At 49.5% G+C, this 22,386-nt stretch overlaps 1 protein-coding gene across 1 annotated transcript; it reads left to right on the forward strand.

Annotated features, from left to right (window-relative positions):
• Window positions 1-11,982: 11,982 nt before the first annotated feature.
• Window positions 11,983-22,109, forward strand: E2f1 (E2F transcription factor 1). Its single transcript, XM_051192593.1, has 7 exons — window positions 11,983-12,352; window positions 16,973-17,063; window positions 17,373-17,592; window positions 18,241-18,393; window positions 20,070-20,184; window positions 20,279-20,498; window positions 20,585-22,109. Exons 1-7 carry the CDS (start codon window positions 12,098-12,100, stop codon window positions 20,830-20,832), a joined length of 1,302 nt encoding a protein of 433 aa, XP_051048550.1. The 5' UTR covers window positions 11,983-12,097; the 3' UTR covers window positions 20,833-22,109.
• The last annotated feature ends 277 nt before the right edge of the window (window positions 22,110-22,386 follow it).

Genomic DNA, 22,386 nt, shown 5'->3' on the forward strand with positions numbered 1-22,386 from the left:
TGTAAGAGGACCATGTTAGTATCTGTGGTCTGTACTACCACAGAGGACCATGCTGAGGTCTGTGGCACTTTTTAATGCCAGAGACCATGTGGATGTCCACGGTCCGTGCTGCCACAAGAAATCACGTGGAAGTTCATGATGTTTGCTTCCAGTGAGTGTAAAGAGCAAGGAAGCTACTTTTGCAGTGGTATCGATGACTGCAGAGTCAGAATTGAGAAAGAGGAATGTAGACTGCTTCTGTGACAACCTCCCCCACTCCCTGCCCCAAAAAGAAACAACCTAGACAGAACACCAACCAAGAGAACTCTTATAAATTGAGATAAGGATGCTGAAGTGTAGCTCTCCACAATTAAGGACTTCTGTCAGTGGTTTGGGTGTGGAAGGATACAGTTTTTGCTTTTGTTTGTTTGTTGGTTTGTTTGTTTTATTGGGGGGGGCATTGAGACTATGTAGTCCTGGCTGTCCTGGAACTCACTCTGTAGACGAGGCTGACCTCGAACTCACAGAGATCCTCCTGCCTCTGTCTCCCAAGTGCTGGGATTAAAGGCATTCGCCACCACTGCCCGGCAAGGTCTCAGTTTTCTTTAAGGGCTGACCGCTGGGGATTTGACCGTACTCCACTGAGTATATAAGCAACACAAACTGGACTTGATTTCTCCTAATTCTTTCTTTGGTGGGAGGAAGTCACATGGGGGTGAACCTGGGAAGGACCAGGAAGTGATTGTAATCAGGATGCATGATGTGAAATTCTCAAATAATAAAAGTTCTGTCAGAAAAATATGTTTTCCTGAATCTTATTTATTATTCTATACACACACACACACACACACACACACACACACACACACACACTCTGTCTCATGCATGTAAAATTAAAAAAAAAAAAGATCTGTTTTTAAGTGATTCTTTGAGCCACTTTCCCAATACCTTGAGCCAGGCCATACTATGATGAATAATAAAGAACCACCCAGATACCCTGGGCCGTACCAGGAACAGTTTCCAAAACTCAGGCTCTCAGACTTCCAAGTGAAGGGGAAGGCTGACGTTAATTTGGGGCCCTTCTGCTTCTCCACTCCCAGATTAGAGATCGTTAAGCAAGCCCACGTGAGAGCAGCGATGTACAGACTGAGATGCCAAGAAACTGCCTGTGTCTGATGCTTTCCACTAAGACCTCCATGTCCAGGCTCCAGAAAGGATCCTGGCAAGAGCCTCTCTTTTCCCATTGTTCCCTTTTACCGCTCTAGGAGTTCATTTGGTTTATAAGAAGCCGGCTTTGAACCCTCCGTTCTCCTAAACTAGAACACCATGTCCTGCCTCCCAGAATGAAGACCGTGTCACGACAAACTGTGGCTTCAGATGTCTTTTTTTCTTTGACAGATTAGATCGTATTTATAAAAAGGAAAGTGTTTCCCCCTTCCCTTGTCTCGTTTCAGATTCCTAGGGAGAGAATGCGTTACTTCAGCCTTGAAGGGGATTTTGGAGCGAGGGTTTTGAAGTTAAACAGAGGCAGAAGAGGCCAAACACATCCAGGCAGAGGACAAAGGGAAGCAGAGCTCTCTTCTGAGTGTGGGTTCAAGAAAGCTTCTAAACACAGGGATCCTGGTTATTTGCACCAGGACTCTGCTCAAGAGCTCCCGTGGAAGTCGTGACTTAGAAAGCAGGCAGAACGAACAGCATTGGCTCCTGTCGTGAGTGTCCCGTCTTTGTTCTCTTCACTCTTCCAGGCTTCTCCATGTGGGCTGGGTGTCAGCTGAGAGTCAGGACCAGGGCCAGGCCACATCAGCTCTTTAGATACTTCTCTTGGAGTGGCTTTGTTTATGTCATGAATTCCTCTGGCATCTGTAGGAGCCTGTCACAAGCGTTGTTTCCAAAACCCATGCAATCAAGTAAGTAGAGCCAGGACAGATAGAGCAGGCCGGTCTCAAAACAAACAAACAAAAAACCTAAAAACACTCCCTTCAAAAAATAAAACAAAGCAAAAAAACAAAAACAAACAAACAAACAAACCAAAAAACCCAAGACCTATAGGATATCAAAAACTATGCCTTCAAAGTTGTATCTTAGATAAAGCTGCAAGTATGGCACATGTAGGCAGACCTGTGAGTTCCTTTGTTCATGTGTGCAGTGCTGGGGTTTGAACCCTTGTACCTGCAAGACAGTCTCCCATCTGAGCTACATCCCCGGTCCTGGAAGAGCTGCAATTTCTGTTGCCCGTGTAATTTCAGCATTCAGGAGGTAAAGTAAGGTGAATCATGGGTCCATGATCATTACACACAGTGAATCTGAGGCCACTATCTTAGATTTTTATTTCAGTGATAAAACACCATGACCAAAGCAATTTGGGAAGGAAAGTGCTTATTTCATCCAGTAACTACTTAGGTCATACCCAGTCACAGAGGAAGTCAGACAAGAATGAAAGGCAGAAACTGAAGGGGAAGCCATTGAAGGAATGCTCCCCCTGGCTTGCTTCCCATAGCTTGCTCAGTTTGTTTTTTTATATACCCAGGACTGCCTGCCCAAAGATGGCACTGGCCCCTCCCAGATCAATCATTAATCAAGAAAATGGACATATCCACAGATCAATCTCATGGAGGCATTTTCTCAACTGAGGCTCCTCTTTCCAGATAACTCTAGTTTGTGTCAAGTTAACACAAAATCAACCAGGATAGCCAGTCTAGACTACATAAGGCCATCTCAAAAACCAAAACCAAAACCAAGGGGCTAGTGATTGAGAGCTTTCTCTGTTCTGGCAGAGGATCAAGTTTGCCTCTCAGCACCCACACCTGATGCCATGAGCACCTACACTCACAGGTACACCTTCTCCCAGACATACACAAAATTAACAATAAAATATTTGGGGGGCTAGGTGTCATGGCACCTTTAATCTCAGTATTCAGGGGAGGAAAGGAAAATTGTGATTTCAAGGCCAGCTTGGTCTGCATAGTGAGTTCCAGGACAGCCAAGGCTCTGTAGAGAGACTCTGTCTCAAAAAAAAAAAAACAAAACAAAAAATTATTTTTGGGGCCAAGGGTGTAGCTCGGTGGTACACAACTTGCCACTTGCCTAATTAGTTATAACTTATGAATATATATTCCTTTATTATTTTAGTTTATTATCATTGTTGTTGGTATTTTGAGATGAGCTCTCACTATGTAAACCTGATTGATCTAAAAACTCATTAGACCAGACTGTCCCTGAATTCAGACATCCCTATGCTTCTGCCTCCCAAGTGCTGGGTTTTAGTAGAACAAAATATACTCTCCTCTTCCCCCTTCTCCTCCTTTGCATTAAATAAAATTTAGCAGTGACTGTCACATCTATAATCTCAGGATTCAGGACTAGAGAGATGGCTCAGCTGTTAGGAGCATATATTGTTCCTGCGGAAGACCCAAGTTCTGTTCCCAGAGCCAACATCAGGTGATTCACAAAGCACTTGTACCTCTAGCTCCAGAGGATCTGATGCTTCTGACATCTCTGGTCACCTATGGCCACACACACCACCCCCAACACATATACTCTAATTAAAAATAATAAATCACCAGGCATCGAGTAGTAACCCACATCTTTAGGAAGGTAGATCTGTGTGAGTTTGAGACCAACCTGGAATATATAACAAGTTCCAGTCCAGCCCAAATTACATAATGAGACACCATCCCAAAAAATACAAATACAAAATAAACAAACAAAATCTTTTAAAATGTATGTATAATCCCAGGACCTCAATCAAGTTCAGGCAGGAGGATCACAAATTTGAGGCCAGAGAATGCCAATAGCAAGATCCTATCTCTTCTTCTTTTCCTTTTTTAGGGTTTTGGTTTTGGTTTTGTTTTTCTGAGACAGGCGTTGTCTGTGTTAACAGCCCCAGCTTCCTGGAACTCACTCTGCAGACCAAGCTGGCTTTGAACTCACAGAGATCCACCTGCTTCTTCCCAATTGCTGAGATCAAAGGTGTGTACAATCACCTCTCAGTGTAAGATCCTGCCTAGAAGAACAAAAACAACAGGTAAGCTAGAAAATAAGTTTTTAAAAAAGCTCAGACGTGATGGTACGCACTTGTAACGCCAACACTCAGGAGGCAGAGCTACACACTTGAGTCTAGGCTGGAAGACATAGTGAGTTACAGGCCTGAACTACATAGTGAGCCCTTTTTTATTGACAACAAAAATCCAAACCAAAAAAAAAAAAAAAAAAAAAACCCTTGTATGACTTAAAGGTATGATGAGCCTAACCATCACTGTGGGCACCTGTGGCGAGCGTGACATGCTTAGGGAGAGCGGAGGGCCTAAGCAAGGGCATGCAGTGTGATTGATGTGAGTCACCTTTGGGAAAGACTTTTCTACCTTTGCTTGAAGAACAGAACACAGGAGCTCAGGGTATCCTGGACCAGGGCTAGGTGGCCGCAGCTAGTGAAGGAAGAGTGGGTGGATCTGGGGTGTCCTTGGAGACTGGCACAATGCTTAGGGAGGGTGAGAGATGAGGGTGTAGTGAATAAACCCCCATGTCTCGCTGCTTCGAGTTTGCCTCCAGCCAAGAGATAGCCCCTGGACCTAGTGTCCCTCCCTGTCCCTCTTCAGTCCTCTCCTGCCCTTCATGGCCCTTTTGAGGCCAGCCGCCTACCAGGCCCCTGGCATGCCAGGCTTCGCAGCTGGCCCCGATTGTCATTGCTCCCCAGGGAGTCATGGGAACACACTCCCCCTGCCCTCTTCACCCCCCTCTTCCCAGACGAGGCCAGGCCCTAACAATGCCCCCTCAGCCAGCCAGTGGCCTGGACACAATGCCCCTGTTTCGGTTCATTGCCAGCCCCAGGAGGCCTGCTGGGTTTCCTAGCCTGTTTGGCATATATATAACTCTGGCTTCCAGAGGAGATTTTTTTTTTTTTTTTTTAACTTAAAAATAGTGTGTGGGCGAGGGGGGAGGTTGGAGGGCTCTGGCTCTTCCTCTGAATATCTTAATATATTATAAGAAGTCCTTTTCTCCCGCTGCCCTGCCCTCCCCTCTCCTGCATAGCTGCAGTCATCATTTGCCTGTCAACCTGGGGCCCAGTGCAGGTGTCAGCTACAAAAAGAAAAGAGAAGCTGATTGCTCCTTTGTGGCCAGCTTGTGCTGATGCGGGAGACCACTGTGGTGACCTGAGGGCTTACCATGGCCAGTGCTGGGCCCTGCCCTGTGTGTACGAGGGGTGGAAACCAAAGCGCTGCCTACGGTGAGCATGGGCTCCTCCACTGATAACCACTCCCAGCCCCACCTGGCATTTGAGGTAAACTAGCTCACCTCCTCTAAGAAGCCATTGAAGATCTAGACTACATCATTATTTTGACTCCCTAAAAAGGAAAAGAGGGGTTGGAGGTCCAGCTGAGTTACAGAGCACAGCCTCCCATTTGGCATTCACGGGTTTTCTATTCTCAGCACCAAAAGAGAGGAGGGGGAGGGTGTGAGTGTTAGAGAGAGTGGGAGAGAGAAAGGGAGAGGGGAGATAAAGAATTTCAGAGATGTTAAAGTATGAGAACCTTTCAGGACCCAGGTATGGTGTGCACACCTACAATCCTAGCACTTAGGAGTGGAGAGATCAGAGAATCAGGGACTCAAGATCATCTTCAGCTACATGAAACCCTTTGCCTCTCTCCTGCCCCCAAGAAAAAAAATCAGTGGAATAGGGTTCATCTCAGTACCACACTCCATTGTCCACCAAACATATTTCCCCCTGGCTGTCTTTGGGCATGTCTGTGACGACTCAAAGAGTTTGAGAGGTAGGACTGGGCTATTTCTAACAATTCTCCTGTTCTCCAGGTGAACAAGAGTATTTTTCCTTTTTCTTAGTGGAAAACTCAAAATGAGACGGTAGAGAAACTGCCTGAGTCTCCATTGAGTGTGTGTGTGTGTGTGTGTGTGTAGGTGTCCATAGAGGCCTAGATCCCCTAGAGCTGGAGTTACAGAGGACTGTGAACAGACCTAAGTGGGTGCTGAGAACCCAGCTCGGGTCCTCTGGAAGAGTAGTACATACTTTTTCGGTTTGGTTTGGTTTAGTTTTTCTGGACTGTTCTCTGCGAAACAGCCCTAGCTGTCCTGGAATTCACTCTGTAGACCAGGCTGGCCTAGAACTCAGAGATCCACCTGCCTCTGCCTCCTGAGTGCTGGTACCAAAGGTGTGCGCCACCACCTTCCAGCTTTTATCTTCATGTTTAACAGCAGCTGACACTGCATTGAGCACTCTTGACATATTAGGTACTGTTCTAAGCATCAGCAGCTCATTCACTATGGCAACAGCCCTATCAGAAACATTGTTCTTATTATCGTTATGTTATCACTCCCATTTACAGATGAAGACTCAGAGCCATTGGCTCTAAGAATCTCCTACCTCATCAGTGAGGCCAGGGCAAACATGAAGTGACTCAATATGGGTTTCCCTCTCTCCTGGGACAGGCATGGTCCATCAGAAGTTTATCACACTGAACATATGGGCTGACTGATGGCCAGAGCCGCACAGTGACCCCAGAAATGCCTACTTTCCCTGTACTCCCATATCTGTATCTTATCCTGCATGACCTGCCGAGGAGAGAGGAGAGAAACTGTGCTGGAACCAGTTGTGACCACAACAGTATTGTGGCATTTACTCTGTGTCCCACAAGGCACTACATATGAACCTGGAACCTCAGGGCAAGTATGGTCACAGTCATGGAGCAAGGCAAGCCAGGAAAAGAGTATGGTGATCGGAGTAGGGGGTGAGGACACATATGACAATAACCTTGATGGCCTGGTTAGTATTGCCAACTATGACAGGTTTTGTTTTTGTTTCATTTTTGTTTGAGACAGGGTCACATGTAGCCTGGGCTAGCCCTGAACTTGCTAGATACCCAAGAATAACTTCACTTTTCATCCTTCTGCCTCTCCCTCCCTAGTGCTGGGATTCAGGTGTGTACCACCACAAGGAGTTTTATGCAGAGCTGGAGAAGGAGCCCAGGGTTTTGTGCATGCTAGGCAAGCCCCAGACTCCATTGCTGGTTTTCTCAGAAAGCCAGGTGCTTTGCATTTTTAAAAGTAAACCATCCTGGGGGGCCAGTTCGAGAAATCTCCTTGCTGGGTTTCTTCATCTGACTCTGACAGTCGTCTTAGAACTGTTAGCCCACATTCCAGGGCTGGGGCATGCACAGCCCTTCCAGAAGTAAGTCACTGTCCCTTGCCAGCCAGCCAGGACGAGCTGGGGTCTGCTGGCTCTGAAGGGTTTCCTTTGTATGAGACTACCTCTCCAGTGGGTAGGGGGGCCTACTCAACTAGAGCTGGCATGGTGACAGAACATCTCTAGGGACAGTAAACTGCCAGTCAGTGTAGCATCCTGGGATCACTCAAGAGGAACGAGGAATCGCAGATGCAAAACTCCCCACTGCCCTCTGCCAGGATTCAACAATGGATGTCTCTGTGCCCTTAATAACATGAAGTCACCATAGAGACATTTCTCCTAATTATGCATTCCTTGTAATGATGGGACACTCATGTTAAGAGGTTTTTTTTTTTCAAGCTAAGAATGTATATTTATGGGAGGTTTGTGTGGAATAAATAGCTTTAAATTATCTCTTGTCACTGTCAAACTTCTTAATAGGCATATTGTCAGGTCCATGGAAGTAATCTTTCAGTCTTACATGGCCTGCAGGCTCCAGGTGTCTCCATGCACCCTCTTTTCTCAGGGCTCCCCAGCTCCTACAATGACAACCACTCACTAGGTGTTCCGTAGCTATCCATGGTGTAAATGAGGTGAACCTTGGCCACACAGCCCAGGATGCCTGCTTTTGTCTGTCTATCTGAATGTATGGAATGAGAGGTCTAGCCATACCATTCTGCATCCGTTTGTTTGTTTTTCAAGACAGGGTTTCTCTGTGTAGCTCTGAATGTCCTGAAACTCACTCTGTAGACTAGGCTGGCCTCAAACTCAGAGATCTACCAGCCTCTGCCTTCCTAGTGCTGGGATTAAAGGTGTGCACCACCACTGCCTGGCCCATTGTTCATCTCAGAAAGAACCAAAGGTAAGATGTCTCTAGGCAGAAGACACAGGGCCAGGAGCTAACACCTCCATGGACTCCTTTAGACGAGATGGTGGTAGATATAGGCACCTACTAGCCAAACCAGAGTCCTCCCTAATATCCTATGGAAATCACACATTAAACCCTGATCCTAGTTCCTGGGACATTAATAGAGAATGGGGAATATCAAGGGCATTACTGGATTTTGCAGAGAAACAGGCTAAGTTTCCACCCCAGTTTGCTGTGTGACCTTGAGTTGTGAGGGACCCTCTCTGAGCCTCTTCCTTTCTGCATCCTGAAGATAAGCAAGCTTCACTTATGGGATTATGAGGTTGAAAGGAGAAGTCAGTTGCAGTGGCTGCCCAGTGATGATGGATTAGTTTTTGGATGCTGGTGGGCCTCAGGAGACCTGCTGACATTGAGAATAGCCTTATCAGGTTCTTTCAGGCTCTGGACCACAGGGCCCATCTCTCAGGCCCTTTTCAGCTGTCCACTATTTATTAATAGATTTAAAAGCCCTTGTCTTATCCTCATTTACCTTTGAGGGACTCTGGTCTTCACCCCATATTCTTTTCTGCTACTCAGGACACGAGGGCTGGTGGGAATGAGGATCCCTCTGTCACCTTGGATATGAACTTGAGTTTTTTGGTTTTGTTTGTTTAAGAAAGAGTCTCATTACATAACTCTGGCTGGCCTAGAACTCACTATGTAGACTAGGCTGGCTTTGAATTCACAGAAATCCACCTGCCTTTGCCTCCTGACTGTTGGGGTTAAAGGTGTGCAACACCTTGTCTAAGATCTGCCCCCTCTTTATAATGGGGTTTTAAGATTTTTTTTTCCTCTGTGGCCCAGCTGTCCTTGAATCTCTAGATTCAAGTAATCTTCCCACAGCAACCTCCTGAGCACTTGTGACTCTTAAGTTTGTGTAGGTTATATCATTGAACATTTTGGGAGGATGAGATTTTGCAAAGCCCTTGCTCTTGGCCTCTCCAACCTTGGGTAGTAAAGCCTTTCAGCCTACTAGGTAAACTCAGTTTAATCATCATAAAATGGTACAATATTATGTTATTCCCCTCCAGCAACCATCTTGATCCTTGATATATAACAGATGCTCAGTAAGTGTTTGTTGAATGACTATTGAGTAGCAGAAGGCTTTTCGAAAGCGAGTGTCATTGTTAATGGGTCCCTTAGGAAAGCTCAGAGAAAGGAAGCACTCCATCTGGAAGGAGAATGTGCCAACCTCTCTCACCCTCCGTCAGTGTCTGGCTTGGTTATGTTGAATGAGATCTGGTCCTCTGGTTCTCTACCATGGGGCAGGTGGTGGGCAGCACAGATGTGGGGACAGGAGGACCCCAGGGCTGGGGATCCCATGTGGGCTGGATTCTGTCACTAGCTGGGTTCACAAGCACAATCCCTGCATGAGCCTCATTTCCCCATCTGTACAGCAAGAGGCTCATGTGCTCTCGTGGTCCTTCCCAGCTCTGACACATTCCAGGATCTGCAATGAGTGATTTCACAAACTGTTCACGAGAGGGGGAAGGAAAGACATGCTTGCTATTTTCCCAAACACCTCACAGTCTACAGAGTACTGTCTAGTCGCTTGTGCCTTCCTCTCAGGGAAACTTGAGGTGGCCAAGGCAAGGTCTAGGTGTCCATTTTCGACAAGAAACTGAACTGAAAACCATCCCTGAGAGCTTCAATATGCTTGTTTTAATACGGGGTCACATGTAGCCCCGGCTGCCTATGTGGCCAAGGATGGTCTAGAACTCCTGGTCTTTCTGCATCTACCTGCGGGGGTTACAGGTGTGTTCAGTTATACTCAGCCGTGGGAACTGTAATTTGTTTTCAAAGATTAACACATTGCTTGGGATGGGCACAAGGGGGTTTTTGTTTTTCAAGACCGGGTTTCTCTGTGTAACAGTCCTATAGACCAGGCTGGCTTCAAATTCACAATGATCCACCTGCCTCTGCCTCCCGAGTGCTGGGAATAAAGGCCTGTGCCACCACCACCCAGCAACTCCTTGTTTTTTGTTTAAGATCTTATTTATTTATTTTTGCTGTATATAGCCCAGGCTGTCCTGGGATTTAAGCTCTTTTGGCTTTGGCCCTCTAAATGCTAGAAATACAAGTGTATTTCTTAAGAAGTTGCTTGCAAAATGCACATTCCTGGGCTGGTAAAGATTCTAAATTGGACCTGGGTGAGGTGGCACATACCTGTAACCCAGCACTCAGGAAGCTGACGCAGGAAGATTACCTTGATTCAGTTTGGGCTACATAGCAAGATTCTGTCTCTTAAAAGAAGAAAAGAAAAGAAACAAGTGATGTACCCCTATAATCCCAGCACTTGGGAGATAGAGACAGGTAGGTCTCTGAGTTCATTCAGGCCAGCCTGGTCTACATAGTGAGTTCCAGAGCAGCCAGAGCTACATAGAGAGACCCTGTCTCTAACCAGCAACAAACCCAAACCAAAAAAACAAACTCAAACTCAAACAAGCCAAAGGAACCCAAAACCAAAACAACCCAAGAGGTGGTGCTGGGGGCATTGGGTGGGAGGTAGGGGCTGATTGTAAATTGGCCAGCTGGGATGGCCCAAAGTTAACAGGTGCCCTGGCATTTCAGAAGCCTTGGAAAATCACAGCGTCCTTGTTCCTTCCTCAGCCTCCATTTCTGTCATACACAGAAGGGTTATGAGAAACAGCCCCTCTAGGCCAGCCCAGAGCAGTGTGTTCAGACTTGAGACAGAGGAGAAGGTAGCATGGGGCCATGGAATAAGTCACCCTGGGTTGAGAGCTCCCTGGAGGAAGCAATGCTTACATTGGACTTGGGGACTTGAATGTTGTCAGCTACTCTCTTCTTGTGGTCGCCCCGCCCACAGTGCAGGAAGCTTGTAGGTCTTGTTAAATCTTTCACATCTCTGTTCCCAGTGTTGGCACAATGCCTAGCAGAGAGGACAATACTGGTCAGATGGGCTGACCTGAACAATGAGAAATGCTGACGGAGATAGCCCAGGGCCTCAATATTAAATGCAATCCATATGTGCCCTCACCGCCATTGCACTGCCCTACCACCCTAGGTGAGGTCTAAACGAGGAGTTAATAATGGCCGAGTCTCTTTACATTGCACGCTTCTGCTGCCTTTGTTTCCCTTTCTCCTTTTCACTGGCAGGAGTGAAGGTCTGGACTGAGGTAGGGACACTGAGCATGCTCTCAGACGGGGTCTTACTGTGTAGTCCTAACTGGCTGGCCTGAAGATCTGCCTGCCTCTGTCTCCCCAAGTGCTGGGATTAAAGGCAGGAGCCATTGTGATGTAAGCAAATGAATGAACGAAAATTGGGCGCTGGCTACGGAAGGAATTTCAGCTAAAATCAGATCGAGATCAAAGCCATACATCCCTGCCTATCTCCCAGCACCCCTCTTTGGCGTGGCTTGTAGGTGACAGGGATAGAAAGAGCCCATGATATGTGAGAAAATGGACTAGGACCGCAGAGGTGGCTGAAGCGAACTTTGGAGGTGAGCCTGAGCGTGCAGAAGAAACAATTTCTGGAATATGAACTGAGGGGGGTAGAGGCCACAGGTTGAGAATGTAGGGGTCATGTGTCATGGGGGGGGGGACTGCGGGACGTGCAGAACCAAGTACGAAGTTTGTTCGCTTCGCCAGACCCCGCCACCCATCGAGTAGGCGGTGGAGAGGGCGGAGCCCGGCGCCCACGCCTCTTGCCGGGCTTGGCTGGAGGCAGAGGGGAGAAGGAGAAGGCGCCCGGCACCGCCCGGACAAAGCCTGCGCGCGCCCCGCCCCGGGATTGGCCGCCCCGCCCAGGGTCCCGCCCTCCATCGCCGGCCCCGGACGCTGCAGCCAATGTCCGCCACCGGCGCCACCTCCGTCACAGCCGCGTCGGCCAATGGAGGTGGCGCTCGGCGGCGCGTGGCTCTTTCGCGGCAAAAAGGATTTGGCGCGTAAAAGTGGCCCGGACTTTGCAGGCAGCGGCGGCCGGGGCGGAGCGGGATCGAGCCCTCGCCGCGGCCTGCCGCCATGGGCCCGCGCCGCCGCCGCCGCCTGCCTCCCGGGCCACGAGGGCCGTGAGCACCATGGCCGTGGCCCCCGCGGGCGGCCAGCGCGCGCCGGCGCTGGAGGCCCTGCTCGGGGCGGGCGCGCTGCGGCTGCTCGACTCCTCGCAGATCGTCATCATCTCTGCCGCGCCCGATGTCGGCGCCCCGCAGGGCCCCGCCGGCCCCGCCGCGCCGCCCGCCGGCCCACGCGACCCTGACGTGCTGCTCTTCGCCACGCCGCAGGCGCCCCGGCCCGCGCCTAGTGCACCGCGTCCCGCTCTCGGCCGCCCGCCGGTACGGACCCTAGGCGCGGGCGGGGGAGGGGCGGGCTGCAGCGCTGGGCGGCGCGGAGCCTGGGCTGGGCCTCGGGGCTCCGCCCCGGGGCGCGCGGTGACAGACTGCCTGTCCCTTGTTTGCTGCTGCTCCCAGCTCTGGGCCTCAGGGTCCTCACCAGAGCGTCGGATTCGTTAATGATAATGGTTCACGTGTATTCAGCTGGTGCTTGCTTAGTGCACGCCCAGCCTTTGGCACACTTAGAATCTCGGCCAAAATTCTCTACCGTGAGCTGGGTGTTGTCACGTGCCCATCTGCCAGAGGGAGGAACTGAGGCCCAGACAGGGAAGTGCTGCACGCAGCTGCAGGTGGTGGGGCTGGTATTTAGATGCCTGCTGACTTGCAGCAGAACTTAGGACTGGGTAGTGAGCACGGTTGCTTGTGGGAGGTGAAGGAGGTGGTTTGGGGAGACCCCTTAGTGCCTCGATATTGGATTGCCAGGTGCAGTTGGAGGCCTTCTCCGCAGGGGCGGGGTGCTGGGCCAGCTGCTGCAACCCTTCTTCTGCCTGTCCGTCCATCTGCCAGCCTTCCAGCCCCTGGTTGCCATGGAACTTTATTAGTCAAACGGGCAGACCCCCGAGTCTCTGGAAGTCTGGGTGGGCTGGGCCCCTGAGATCTATGGAAGGGCCCTCCAGTGCCTGGAGAGAGGTGTGGGAGGGAGATCCCTGAATAAAGTCTTCACTTATCCCCGAACAGCTCAAGACCAGTTTAGGCTGGGGGCCTAGAAAAGGCAGCTGAGTCAGTGGAGAGTGGAAGCTTGGAACTTGCATCCAAGCAGGCGGGCTCAGGCGCAGGGTGTGGGCCACCAACTTTATTGTGGGGGTGGAGGAGACAGGAGGGTTCTCAGCAGGGGGCTTGGAGCAAGTGGGAGGGCCAGGGCCCAGAACCCCGGGAGTAGTGCTGGTGGGGGTGTGGGTGTGGGTGGCAGCTGGTTCCTGAGGCATCTTGGGAAGGCCCACAGCCCCCTTGGCCCAGTGCCCAGTGCTGCCTTCCTTCCGGAATCACCAAGATGCTAATAATAATAACAATAGCAACTACCAGTGTTTTAAGGATGTTTTGTGTGCCAAGCACTTCACCCACTTAACCCTGTCAACAACCTTACTTTTTGACCCTTGATGCTTCTTAGAGATGGGGAGGCTGAGGCCCAGAAATGGTGGAACTTTACTCATTCAGCCAGGGATGGTATTTCCTGATTGTTGGTGGCTCTTCCTCCAGATGAGAGCCGGCTTGCCTTCCGTGTACTCCAGGGGCCTGTGCCTGCTGGTTGGAGCTTAGGGTCTGGGCAGGTAGTCTGCAGTTGACCAAACATTCCATTCCCTCGAGTTAGTGAGTCCCCGTTACATACTAGGTGTAGAGGTACTTAAGGGCCAGCAAACATTTTCTGTGGGAGAGGCTGACAACATCCTGGAGCCAAAGGCCGGAATGCAAATCCAGATTTTGACCTCTGCTGACTTTGCTCTGGCATTTTGGGGGTCAGTCCCTGAAATGAGCTGCAGGCTTGGCTTCCATCCAGTAAGCACTTGTTGAATGCTTCCTGTGTACAGAACTCCCATTTGATTCAGATTCTTCTTTGCCCTGCCTGCCCACCCCTACCTGGTCAGAGGTAGGTGTGTGTGTGTGTGTGTGTGTGTGTGTGTGTGTGTCAGGGGGAAAGTGGAGACAGGAGAATTGCCATAAGTTCAAGGCCAGCCAGGGTTACATAGTGAGACCTTCCTTAAAAGTAAGTTACATTTTAAAAGTAAACTTGCTATGACAGCTAGAGTGTGGACCCCAGCACCCACTTTGAGGTTGTAGGTGACTATAACTCCAGCTTCGAGGGATGTGATAGTGTCTTCTGCCCCCATGCCCACATGTTCACATACACACATACAGACACAAATTTCTTAAAAAGTAAACCAATTAAATAAAAATATATCAAAATACCAACAGTCTATCTTGGTTTATTGGCATGTCTTATAATTTAGGCAGGCAAGAATGAGGATACTAACTCTTGAGTTCAAAGCCAGCCTGTACTACAAAGACCTTAGTACATGACTAATAATGGGAAGCTGAGTTTTTCCCATTATACACATAATACCTATTTACTATAGGAAGTATGTAGTATCAGACATTAGGTCTGTAAAGAAAAAAAATAGATTTAGAACTGAAAGCCAGTTGTAGCTCGGGGCTCTTGTTTTAGGTTAGATTTGTATTATATGTGTCCCTGGCTGGCCACTGCCTACTTAATGTTGTTGGGGATTGAACCCAAGATTTAGTGCATGCTGAACAAGCACTTTGCCAATCCTCAGGATTCTTTTTTTTTTTTAATGGTTCCAAAATTTGCTGTGAGTCATGTGATGGCAGTACTTACAAAGGTATAAGGATCAGGAGTTCAAGGTCTTTCTCAGTTGCTACTATGCCTGAGGCCAGCCAGGCTATCTGAGAGACAGCACATCATTCTCTTTGCCCAGAGGAGGCAATAGTCTGCCCTGTTTCAGGAACACACTCTTAAAAACTGAACTAGAGAACAGCTCCTGAGATTGTTAATCCAGGAAGGGACCATATATGTGTTAACCAGTCACAGTGGTTACCTCGTGTGTCTGTGAGAGTGTTCTGTGTTGGCCTGGGCTGCCTCAGTGTTTCACCGAGATTGCATGCTGTTCCAGGGGCTAAGTAAACCATTTTTGTGGCCCTTCCTGTGAATGGGTGTTTGAGTCAGCTATTTTCATTAGTGACTATCTTCACCTGTGGCTTTTAGGGTTTCAGTACTAGGGTTGTCTAGACAGGAATGACAGAAACAGGCATCTGTCTAAGCTAAGCCCTTACTTTTACAGTGTCTCTTTAGGAGTCGGTCAACAGGGGCCAGGGTACTAGGGAGAAGGTGTCCCTGCTAGTTTGTATGTAGGGCCCTGTCAGCCCATTGGGGTGTCCATGTTGGATTTCTCCCTGGCTACAGGTCCATCCCAAGGTGGAGACCACCATAGGCTCTGCCATTGGACAAGAATTTGGTGAGGAAATGTATGGGAAGCAGTTACTACCCTGTTCTGCATAGACAGCATAGACGTCTGCCCGAATGTGATCCCAGGAGTATGGGGGGGGGGGGGAGTCTAGTCAACACCTGTTGACTGACACTGAGGCAGAAGTTCATTGGATCCAGTGACACTTTGGGACGTGGAGGGGTAGGCGGGGAAGACTGACAGGTGTGCAGAAATTTGTAATGGATGTAAGAAAGGGCTGGATCTGAGTCAATACAGAGAGAAGGGTGACGTCTCTTAAGTGATTAAGGCTCCTGCTGGAGGAGAGGGGCATAGGCTAAGTTTTAGAGACAGGGGTTGGGAGAAGTCCATCTCAGCAGTTCATAGGTTTGAAGGCTTTACTGAGGCAGAGATGTGGAAGGAGACCAATGTAGGGACAGCTGGACTGTCCAGTGGGAGGGTGATAATAGCTGTGGGGAGGATTCTTGGCAAAGGAACGTGACAGGTGGTAAGCCAGGTTGAAAGTGGGTTTAGGTGAGAAGGGCCTGTGGCTGGTGAACAGCAAGTCTGGTCCTGTTAGGATGTCTTGAGCTGTCAGTGGGTCTTCGGGGTCCTTTCCGTCTCCACATGTCTAGCCTAAGCTAGGGGGCATGGGGATTAGCAGTTTGGGGGCCCATGGGTAGGAATGGTGGCTCTGCCGCTTCCTGACTGTGATCTTGAATGTGGGTTGCTTTAATCTGCAAAGTGGAGCCATTGGTGTTGCCAGCTGAAAGGCACCAGCTGCTGCCATGGTTATAGGTGGGTTAATGAGTTAAAAACCAGAGAAGTGACTTACATGTCCGAGGGACCTATACCCTTCCTTGGTGGCTTGTGTTGTACGTCGTCTCTGTGGGCCAGGGCTTGAGGGAGAGTCAGCTGGTGCTTCTAGCCTGGGATGGAACCCTGCTGCAGAAAGAAAACTGGTTGTACTCTAAGGGCAGGACTGAGGCTGCTGGGTTTGCTTCCAAACTTGTGTTGTTCCTCAGCTCTTTGCCAGCGGGGCTTCTCTTTAGAGCTACATGAGAGAGAGTATGGCGTATCAGCTTCCTCTGCCCCGTCTCCTCAGAGGAGAAGCTCTGGGGCCTCCGTGTCCAGTCTCCGCAACACCATCAATTCTGGCTAGCATTTAAGGGGAAGGAAGTTAGCACTTATCTTTGAAAGGAGTACTAGAAGTAGCAAGTCCTGATGGTAAGACCACTATTTGGGAGGTAGAGGCAGGGACAAAAGAAATTCAAGGTCATCCCTGGGCTACATAGTATGTTTGAGGACAGCCTGGGCTGTTAGATTGTGTGTTAGTATGCACAAGACCTTCATTTTAATCTCTAGCATTACAGCCATGTTTGTTCTTTGCTCGTGTATTTTTTTAAAATACCTGTTGGACCTAAAACTTGAACTCAGATCTCCAGTCTTGTACTTGAATGATATGTGTGGTAGGATCATCCAATGCTGTGTCCCTTAGGATCCATCTCTGCTCACATACGTAGACATCCTAATAGAGAAAATAAGACTGGGGTGACAAGCCCTTAGCTAAGTCTCTTGTGTGGTCTCACTCCTGGTTCCTGGGCATCTTCCTGTGTTCCTGCTACAGGTGAAAAGGAGGCTGGATCTGGAAACTGACCATCAGTATCTGGCTGGGAGCAGTGGGCCGTTCCGGGGCCGAGGCCGCCACCCAGGGAAAGGTGCTTATTGACCCTAGCATCTCAGGCCCAGATTTGGGGGTGGGCATGCTTGTAGCCTCTGGGGCAGCTGGAATGGCTGGCTGATAAGACTTCCTCGGGCCCTGGAGGTGGGGAGTTCCCCAGCCACAGAGGGATGCTTTGGTTGGCAGACAGCAGCCACAGGGCCTTTCTGCTTGGCCTGACTAAGGGGAAGGAGCCCTCTGTCTCCCACTTCATCTCCCCACTCTACACTGCTAGGGAGACAGGCCTGTTGGGGGCAGGCTGAGTGTCTGAGGAGCCCTGCCTACCCTAAACCCTGCCCCCCCCCAGGTGTGAAATCTCCAGGAGAGAAGTCACGCTATGAGACATCATTAAATCTGACCACCAAACGCTTCTTGGAGCTGCTGAGCCGCTCAGCTGATGGTGTTGTTGACCTGAACTGGGCGGCTGAGGTGCTGAAAGTGCAGAAACGGCGCATCTATGACATCACCAATGTCCTTGAGGGCATCCAGCTCATTGCCAAGAAGTCCAAGAATCATATCCAGTGGCTGTAAGTACTGACCAGTCAGGTGGGCTGGTGGCAGCCAGACCAGGCTTCAGTGGCTTCCTGCATCCAAGGAGAGGTGTCTTCTTGGGGTAGTAGAAGGGGAGGGATATACAGGTCTTGCAGATCCAGCTCCCTATAGCTGTACGAGGTGTTCCATCCAGTGAGCACATACACACCCATTCTGAAGGTCCTGTCCCCTTTCCCGGTGTTGCCCATTTTTGGTTCACTGTGCAAACACCATTCCAGCTTTTGCTGTCCTCACTGAGGTTGGCCTTAGAGGTGTTCCAGTTTTGTTAGGATTTCTCCCTTGTACCTCCCTCTCTCTCCAGACATCCTGCTGCCCTCTCTGGCATATCTGCCTTCTTGGTTTTTGATAGCCCATTCTTCATTCTATATTGCTTTCTCTTCACTTGTCAGTGTATCTTGGTGGCATTCCGTGGCAGTGGTGGCTCCTTGGTGGGACATAGAGGTGTTTGTTGACAGACCAGGCATAAGTCCATGCCAGTCTAACTTGGAGCCTAGCTGGGGAGCAGAGCCAGAGAGGGGAAGGAGCTTGCCTACTTCTCACAGAACAGTGGCACACTGCCTTGTGGACCACGGCTGATGTGTGGAGGGCCCGAGGACCGCTAACTCTTCATGTGCTCCCCACAGAGGCGGCCGCACCATGGTGGGGATCAGTAAGCGGCTTGAAGGCTTGACCCAGGACCTGCAGCAACTGCAGGAGAGTGAGCAGCACCTGGATCACCTGATGCATATCTGTACCACGCAGCTGCAACTGCTTTCTGAGGACTCAGACAGCCAGCGATATCCTTGAATTGGCCAGGGAATGTGGAGGGCAGGCTCGGCCAGTGGTGGCCCCACAGAGACTATAGAGCTTACCTAGTGCTCTGGATTCTCAAAGATTCTGGCTTTGGAAGCAAGGCCTGGCTCTGACTTATTCACCATAGGACACTGAACAACTTACTTGGCTTTTGTTTGTTTATTTTTTGATTTTCAGGATGGGCTTCTGTGGAATAGTCCTGGCTGTCTTGGAACTTAGTGTGGTCTCAAACTCACAGAGATTCACCTGCCTCTGTCTTCCAAGTTCTAGGATTAAAGACTTGTACCACCATAGCCTGGCCAAGTTACTTAGCTTTTATGGGCCCAAGTTTCGTCTATAAAAGAGAATAGTAATATCATTTCCAAAATATTACATATTAAAAAAAATAAAAAAAACCTGGGTGATGGTGGCATACACTTTTAATCTCAGCACTTGGGAGGCAGGTGGATCATAGTGACTTTGAGGCCAGCCTGGTCTACAGAGCGAGTTCCAGGACAGCCAGGGATACACAGAGAAACCCTATTGGGGGGGGGGGAGAGAAAGGGCAAACAAAATAGCTTAATGAGTAAAGGTGATTTTGGCCAATCTTAGCCATCTGAGTTTGAGTCCCCAGTGGAAAGAGGTAACTGACTCCTATAAGTTCTCTGGCTTGCACGTATGTGTGTGTACACACTCCCCTGTGGCATGTGTATGCATGTACACAAAGTAGTAAGTTTTAGTAAGTTTTAAAAGAAGCCTAGGACTGGAGAGATGGCTCAGCAGTTAAGAGTAGCTCTTGCAGAGAGCCCAAGTTTTAATTCCTTGCATCCATATGGTGGTTGCTCACAGCTGTAAGTCTAGTCCTAATGCGTCTGATGCCCTCTTCTACCTCTCAAAGCAGCAGGTACATATGAGACACACATACATGTCAGGAAAACACTCATATGCAGAATATATGTCAGGGAAAATACTCAAATGCAGAAATCCTGGCTGGGTGTGGTGGTACAAGCCTTCAAAATCCCAGCACTTGGGAAGCAGAGGCCAGCCTGGTCTATGTATTTCCAGACTAGTCAGAGATATACAATGAGACCGTCTCAGCAAAACAAAGAAGAAAAGCCCAGTAAGGTGGTGTGTGCTTGTAATCCCAGGACCGGGTATGAGGCAGACACTGCCACATGCTCAGGGCCAGTCAAGACTGTAGTGAGACCGTCTGAATGAAAAGACTCACAGGCCACTGGACTACACTGAGAGCCTGTCATCCAAGAGAAAAACCAGTACCAGTGATGACAAACCTTCCCTTAGTCATTGACTTAGTGCTTGATTGTAGCTTCAAAGTTAAAACTTCATTTAGAATGTGTTTTGTTTTTTTGTTTGTTTGTTTTGTTTTATTTTTAGTGAATATCATTGATTAACAGTAAGATTGTCAAAAGCAATTTCCATCTCCCAGCCTGGAGATCTGTTGAGCATTTTATGTGGAATTATTTAGAGGCAGCCATTAGTTTGGAATTGGATGGGTAGATAGCCTCACTGTATAGATATGGCAGTTGAAGTTTGGAAATGAGGCTCTGAGTACCTACTTTGTGCCAGGCCTTGGGATGAAGGAGTCAAAACAGGAGTGACTAGGTAGGGATGGTGGGCTGTCAGGTTCTTCAAAGGTCACATAGTCCTTGACTCCCCCAACCCTGGCCTATGTGACCTGCCAGGACCTTCGTAGCATAGCGGACCCTGCAGAACAGATGGTCATAGTGATCAAGGCCCCTCCTGAGACCCAACTACAAGCTATAGACTCTGCAGAGGTGAGACTCGGGACTCCAGGCCTGACCAAGACAGGGTGGGCTGGGCTAATGGTCACCTGGGCCTCAATTTACCCTGCCTGCTGTCTCTATCCAGACATTTCAGATCTCTCTTAAGAGCAAACAAGGACCCATCGATGTTTTTCTGTGTCCTGAGGAGAGTGCAGAGGGGATCAGCCCTGGGAGGACCCCATCCCAGGAGATATCCTCTGGGGAAGACAGGACCGCAGATCCTGGCACTGCAGGGCCTCTACCGTCACCTCCCTCCACATCCCCGACCTTGGATCCCAGCCAGTCCCTGCTAGGCCTGGAGCAAGGTAGGTAGGGGTGGGTTTTTGCCTATTTGGGCAGGCAGCCCTTGTGTGCTGGGCCAGCTCTAACCTATCATGCCTGTTTTCCCCAGAACCAGGATTGTCACGGATGAGCAGCCTGAGGACCCCCATGGAAGACGACCATCTGTCACCGCTGGTGGCTGCTGACTCACTCCTGGAGCATGTTCGAGAAGACTTCTCTGGGCTCCTCCCTGGGGAGTTCATCAGCCTTTCCCCACCCCACGAGGCCCTTGACTACCACTTTGGCCTTGAGGAGAGTGAAGGCATCAGAGATCTCTTTGACTGTGACTTTGGGGACCTGACCCCTCTGGATTTCTGACAGAAGCCTAGGGAGCCAGGGTGTCTGGAGATGCCCACCCTGTCTGCAGCTTTGGAGCCTCCTGCCCTGGGTCATCCTTCCTGCTTTATTGGAAAAGCACGATTCATACCCTCTTCTCTGTGCAGTAGCTTCTAGATCTGGGGTTTGGCAGCTGCCAGATTGAGCAGACCAAAAGGGGAAGGATTTTGTATGGTGTGTGTGTGTGTGTGTGTGTGTGTGTGTGTGTGTGTGCGTGCGTGCGTGTGCACACGCACACTTGTGTATGCACGAATGTGCACCCCACACTGCACACTGTGTGCTTGGGGTGTATTCTGTATGTATGCGTGTATGCATGTGTGTACCGGGGAATGAAGGTGAACACATCTGTATGTGTGCTGCAGACACATCCTGCTGTGTCCACATGTGTGCATGAAATCATGTGCGCGCATTGGGGTGGGGGTGGGGCTCTAACTGCACTTTTGGTGTCCTTGCTGCAGAGGCCTCGAGAGGCCCAGGGTGGCTGCCGGCTCCCAGAATCCTGTATGCCAGCCAGGCCAGGTGGAGTAGCTTGGCCGACTGCATTTGCAGGGCAGCAAGAGCACTGCTTAAAAGTTTTCCGATCGAAGCTTTAATGGAGCGTTTATTTATTTATCGAGGCCTCTGGCAAGCTTGGGGAATAAGCTAAGGGTGGGAGAGATATGGGCTAATACCCCAACTTCCTATACTCTGAAGCAAGGGCAGGGTCCCCTAGCTGGTTTTTTTTTTTTCTTCCCCCAACCCCAAAGGAGCTAAGGCCCAAGCAGTTTATTTATTGGGAAAGTGGGAGGCGGGGAACAGACTGACAGCCATGGGCGGGTTGGAGAAATGGTCCCCAAGGTTGTGCCGGCACCCTCACTGTGCCCAGGTGGGTTTGAGATGGGAGACGTGAGTGACAGGGTGTGGACCCTCCTGTGGCTACAGTGCTTCTCCATTGTCCCATCCACCCTCCAGTCTGCACTTTGTTTCTTAACAGTTCTGTTCCCTCCTGCTTTGGTTTTAATAAATGTTTTGATGGAGTTAGGGCTGGGTTTGGGACTCTATGCCAACGTGAGGCTAGGGTCAGAGGGAATACTCATTTCCTTTTCCTATCTGGTTTAATTTCCTTTCTGTGATGTAACCGCTTGAGAGGAAGAAAAACGAGCCAGTGAAGTAGGGAGTCATGCATATTACCTAAGTGCAGAAAAGGGGGTGTTAGAGTCGGCTTGCTGTGCACCTTCCGGACATTTTTGAGCGTTAGTAAAGATGCAACACACAGTGAACTGTGTTTGTGTCGCATGCTTTTGTGTGTGTGTCCTGTACTTGTAGTATGTGTTCCTCCCTTTAGGCCTGTCTTGCAAGTGAGGAGACCAAAGTTTTCCTGAAAGAGATGGGCTGAGATGTGGGAGAAGGGGGAGGTGACTGGGAAGCCATGATATGCGATAATGAACCCTCAATGGGAGTCCTTTGAGCCGAGTATTTACATTACCTTTGACAATCTTGGAGGGAAACAAATGCCCAGAGGTGAAGAGCTTGTGAATTTGACCTGTTAATGGCTTC

This window comes from Phodopus roborovskii, unplaced genomic scaffold (genome assembly GCF_943737965.1).
Source record: "Phodopus roborovskii unplaced genomic scaffold, PHOROB, whole genome shotgun sequence".
In the NCBI taxonomy this organism is placed as follows: Eukaryota; Metazoa; Chordata; class Mammalia; order Rodentia; family Cricetidae; genus Phodopus; species Phodopus roborovskii.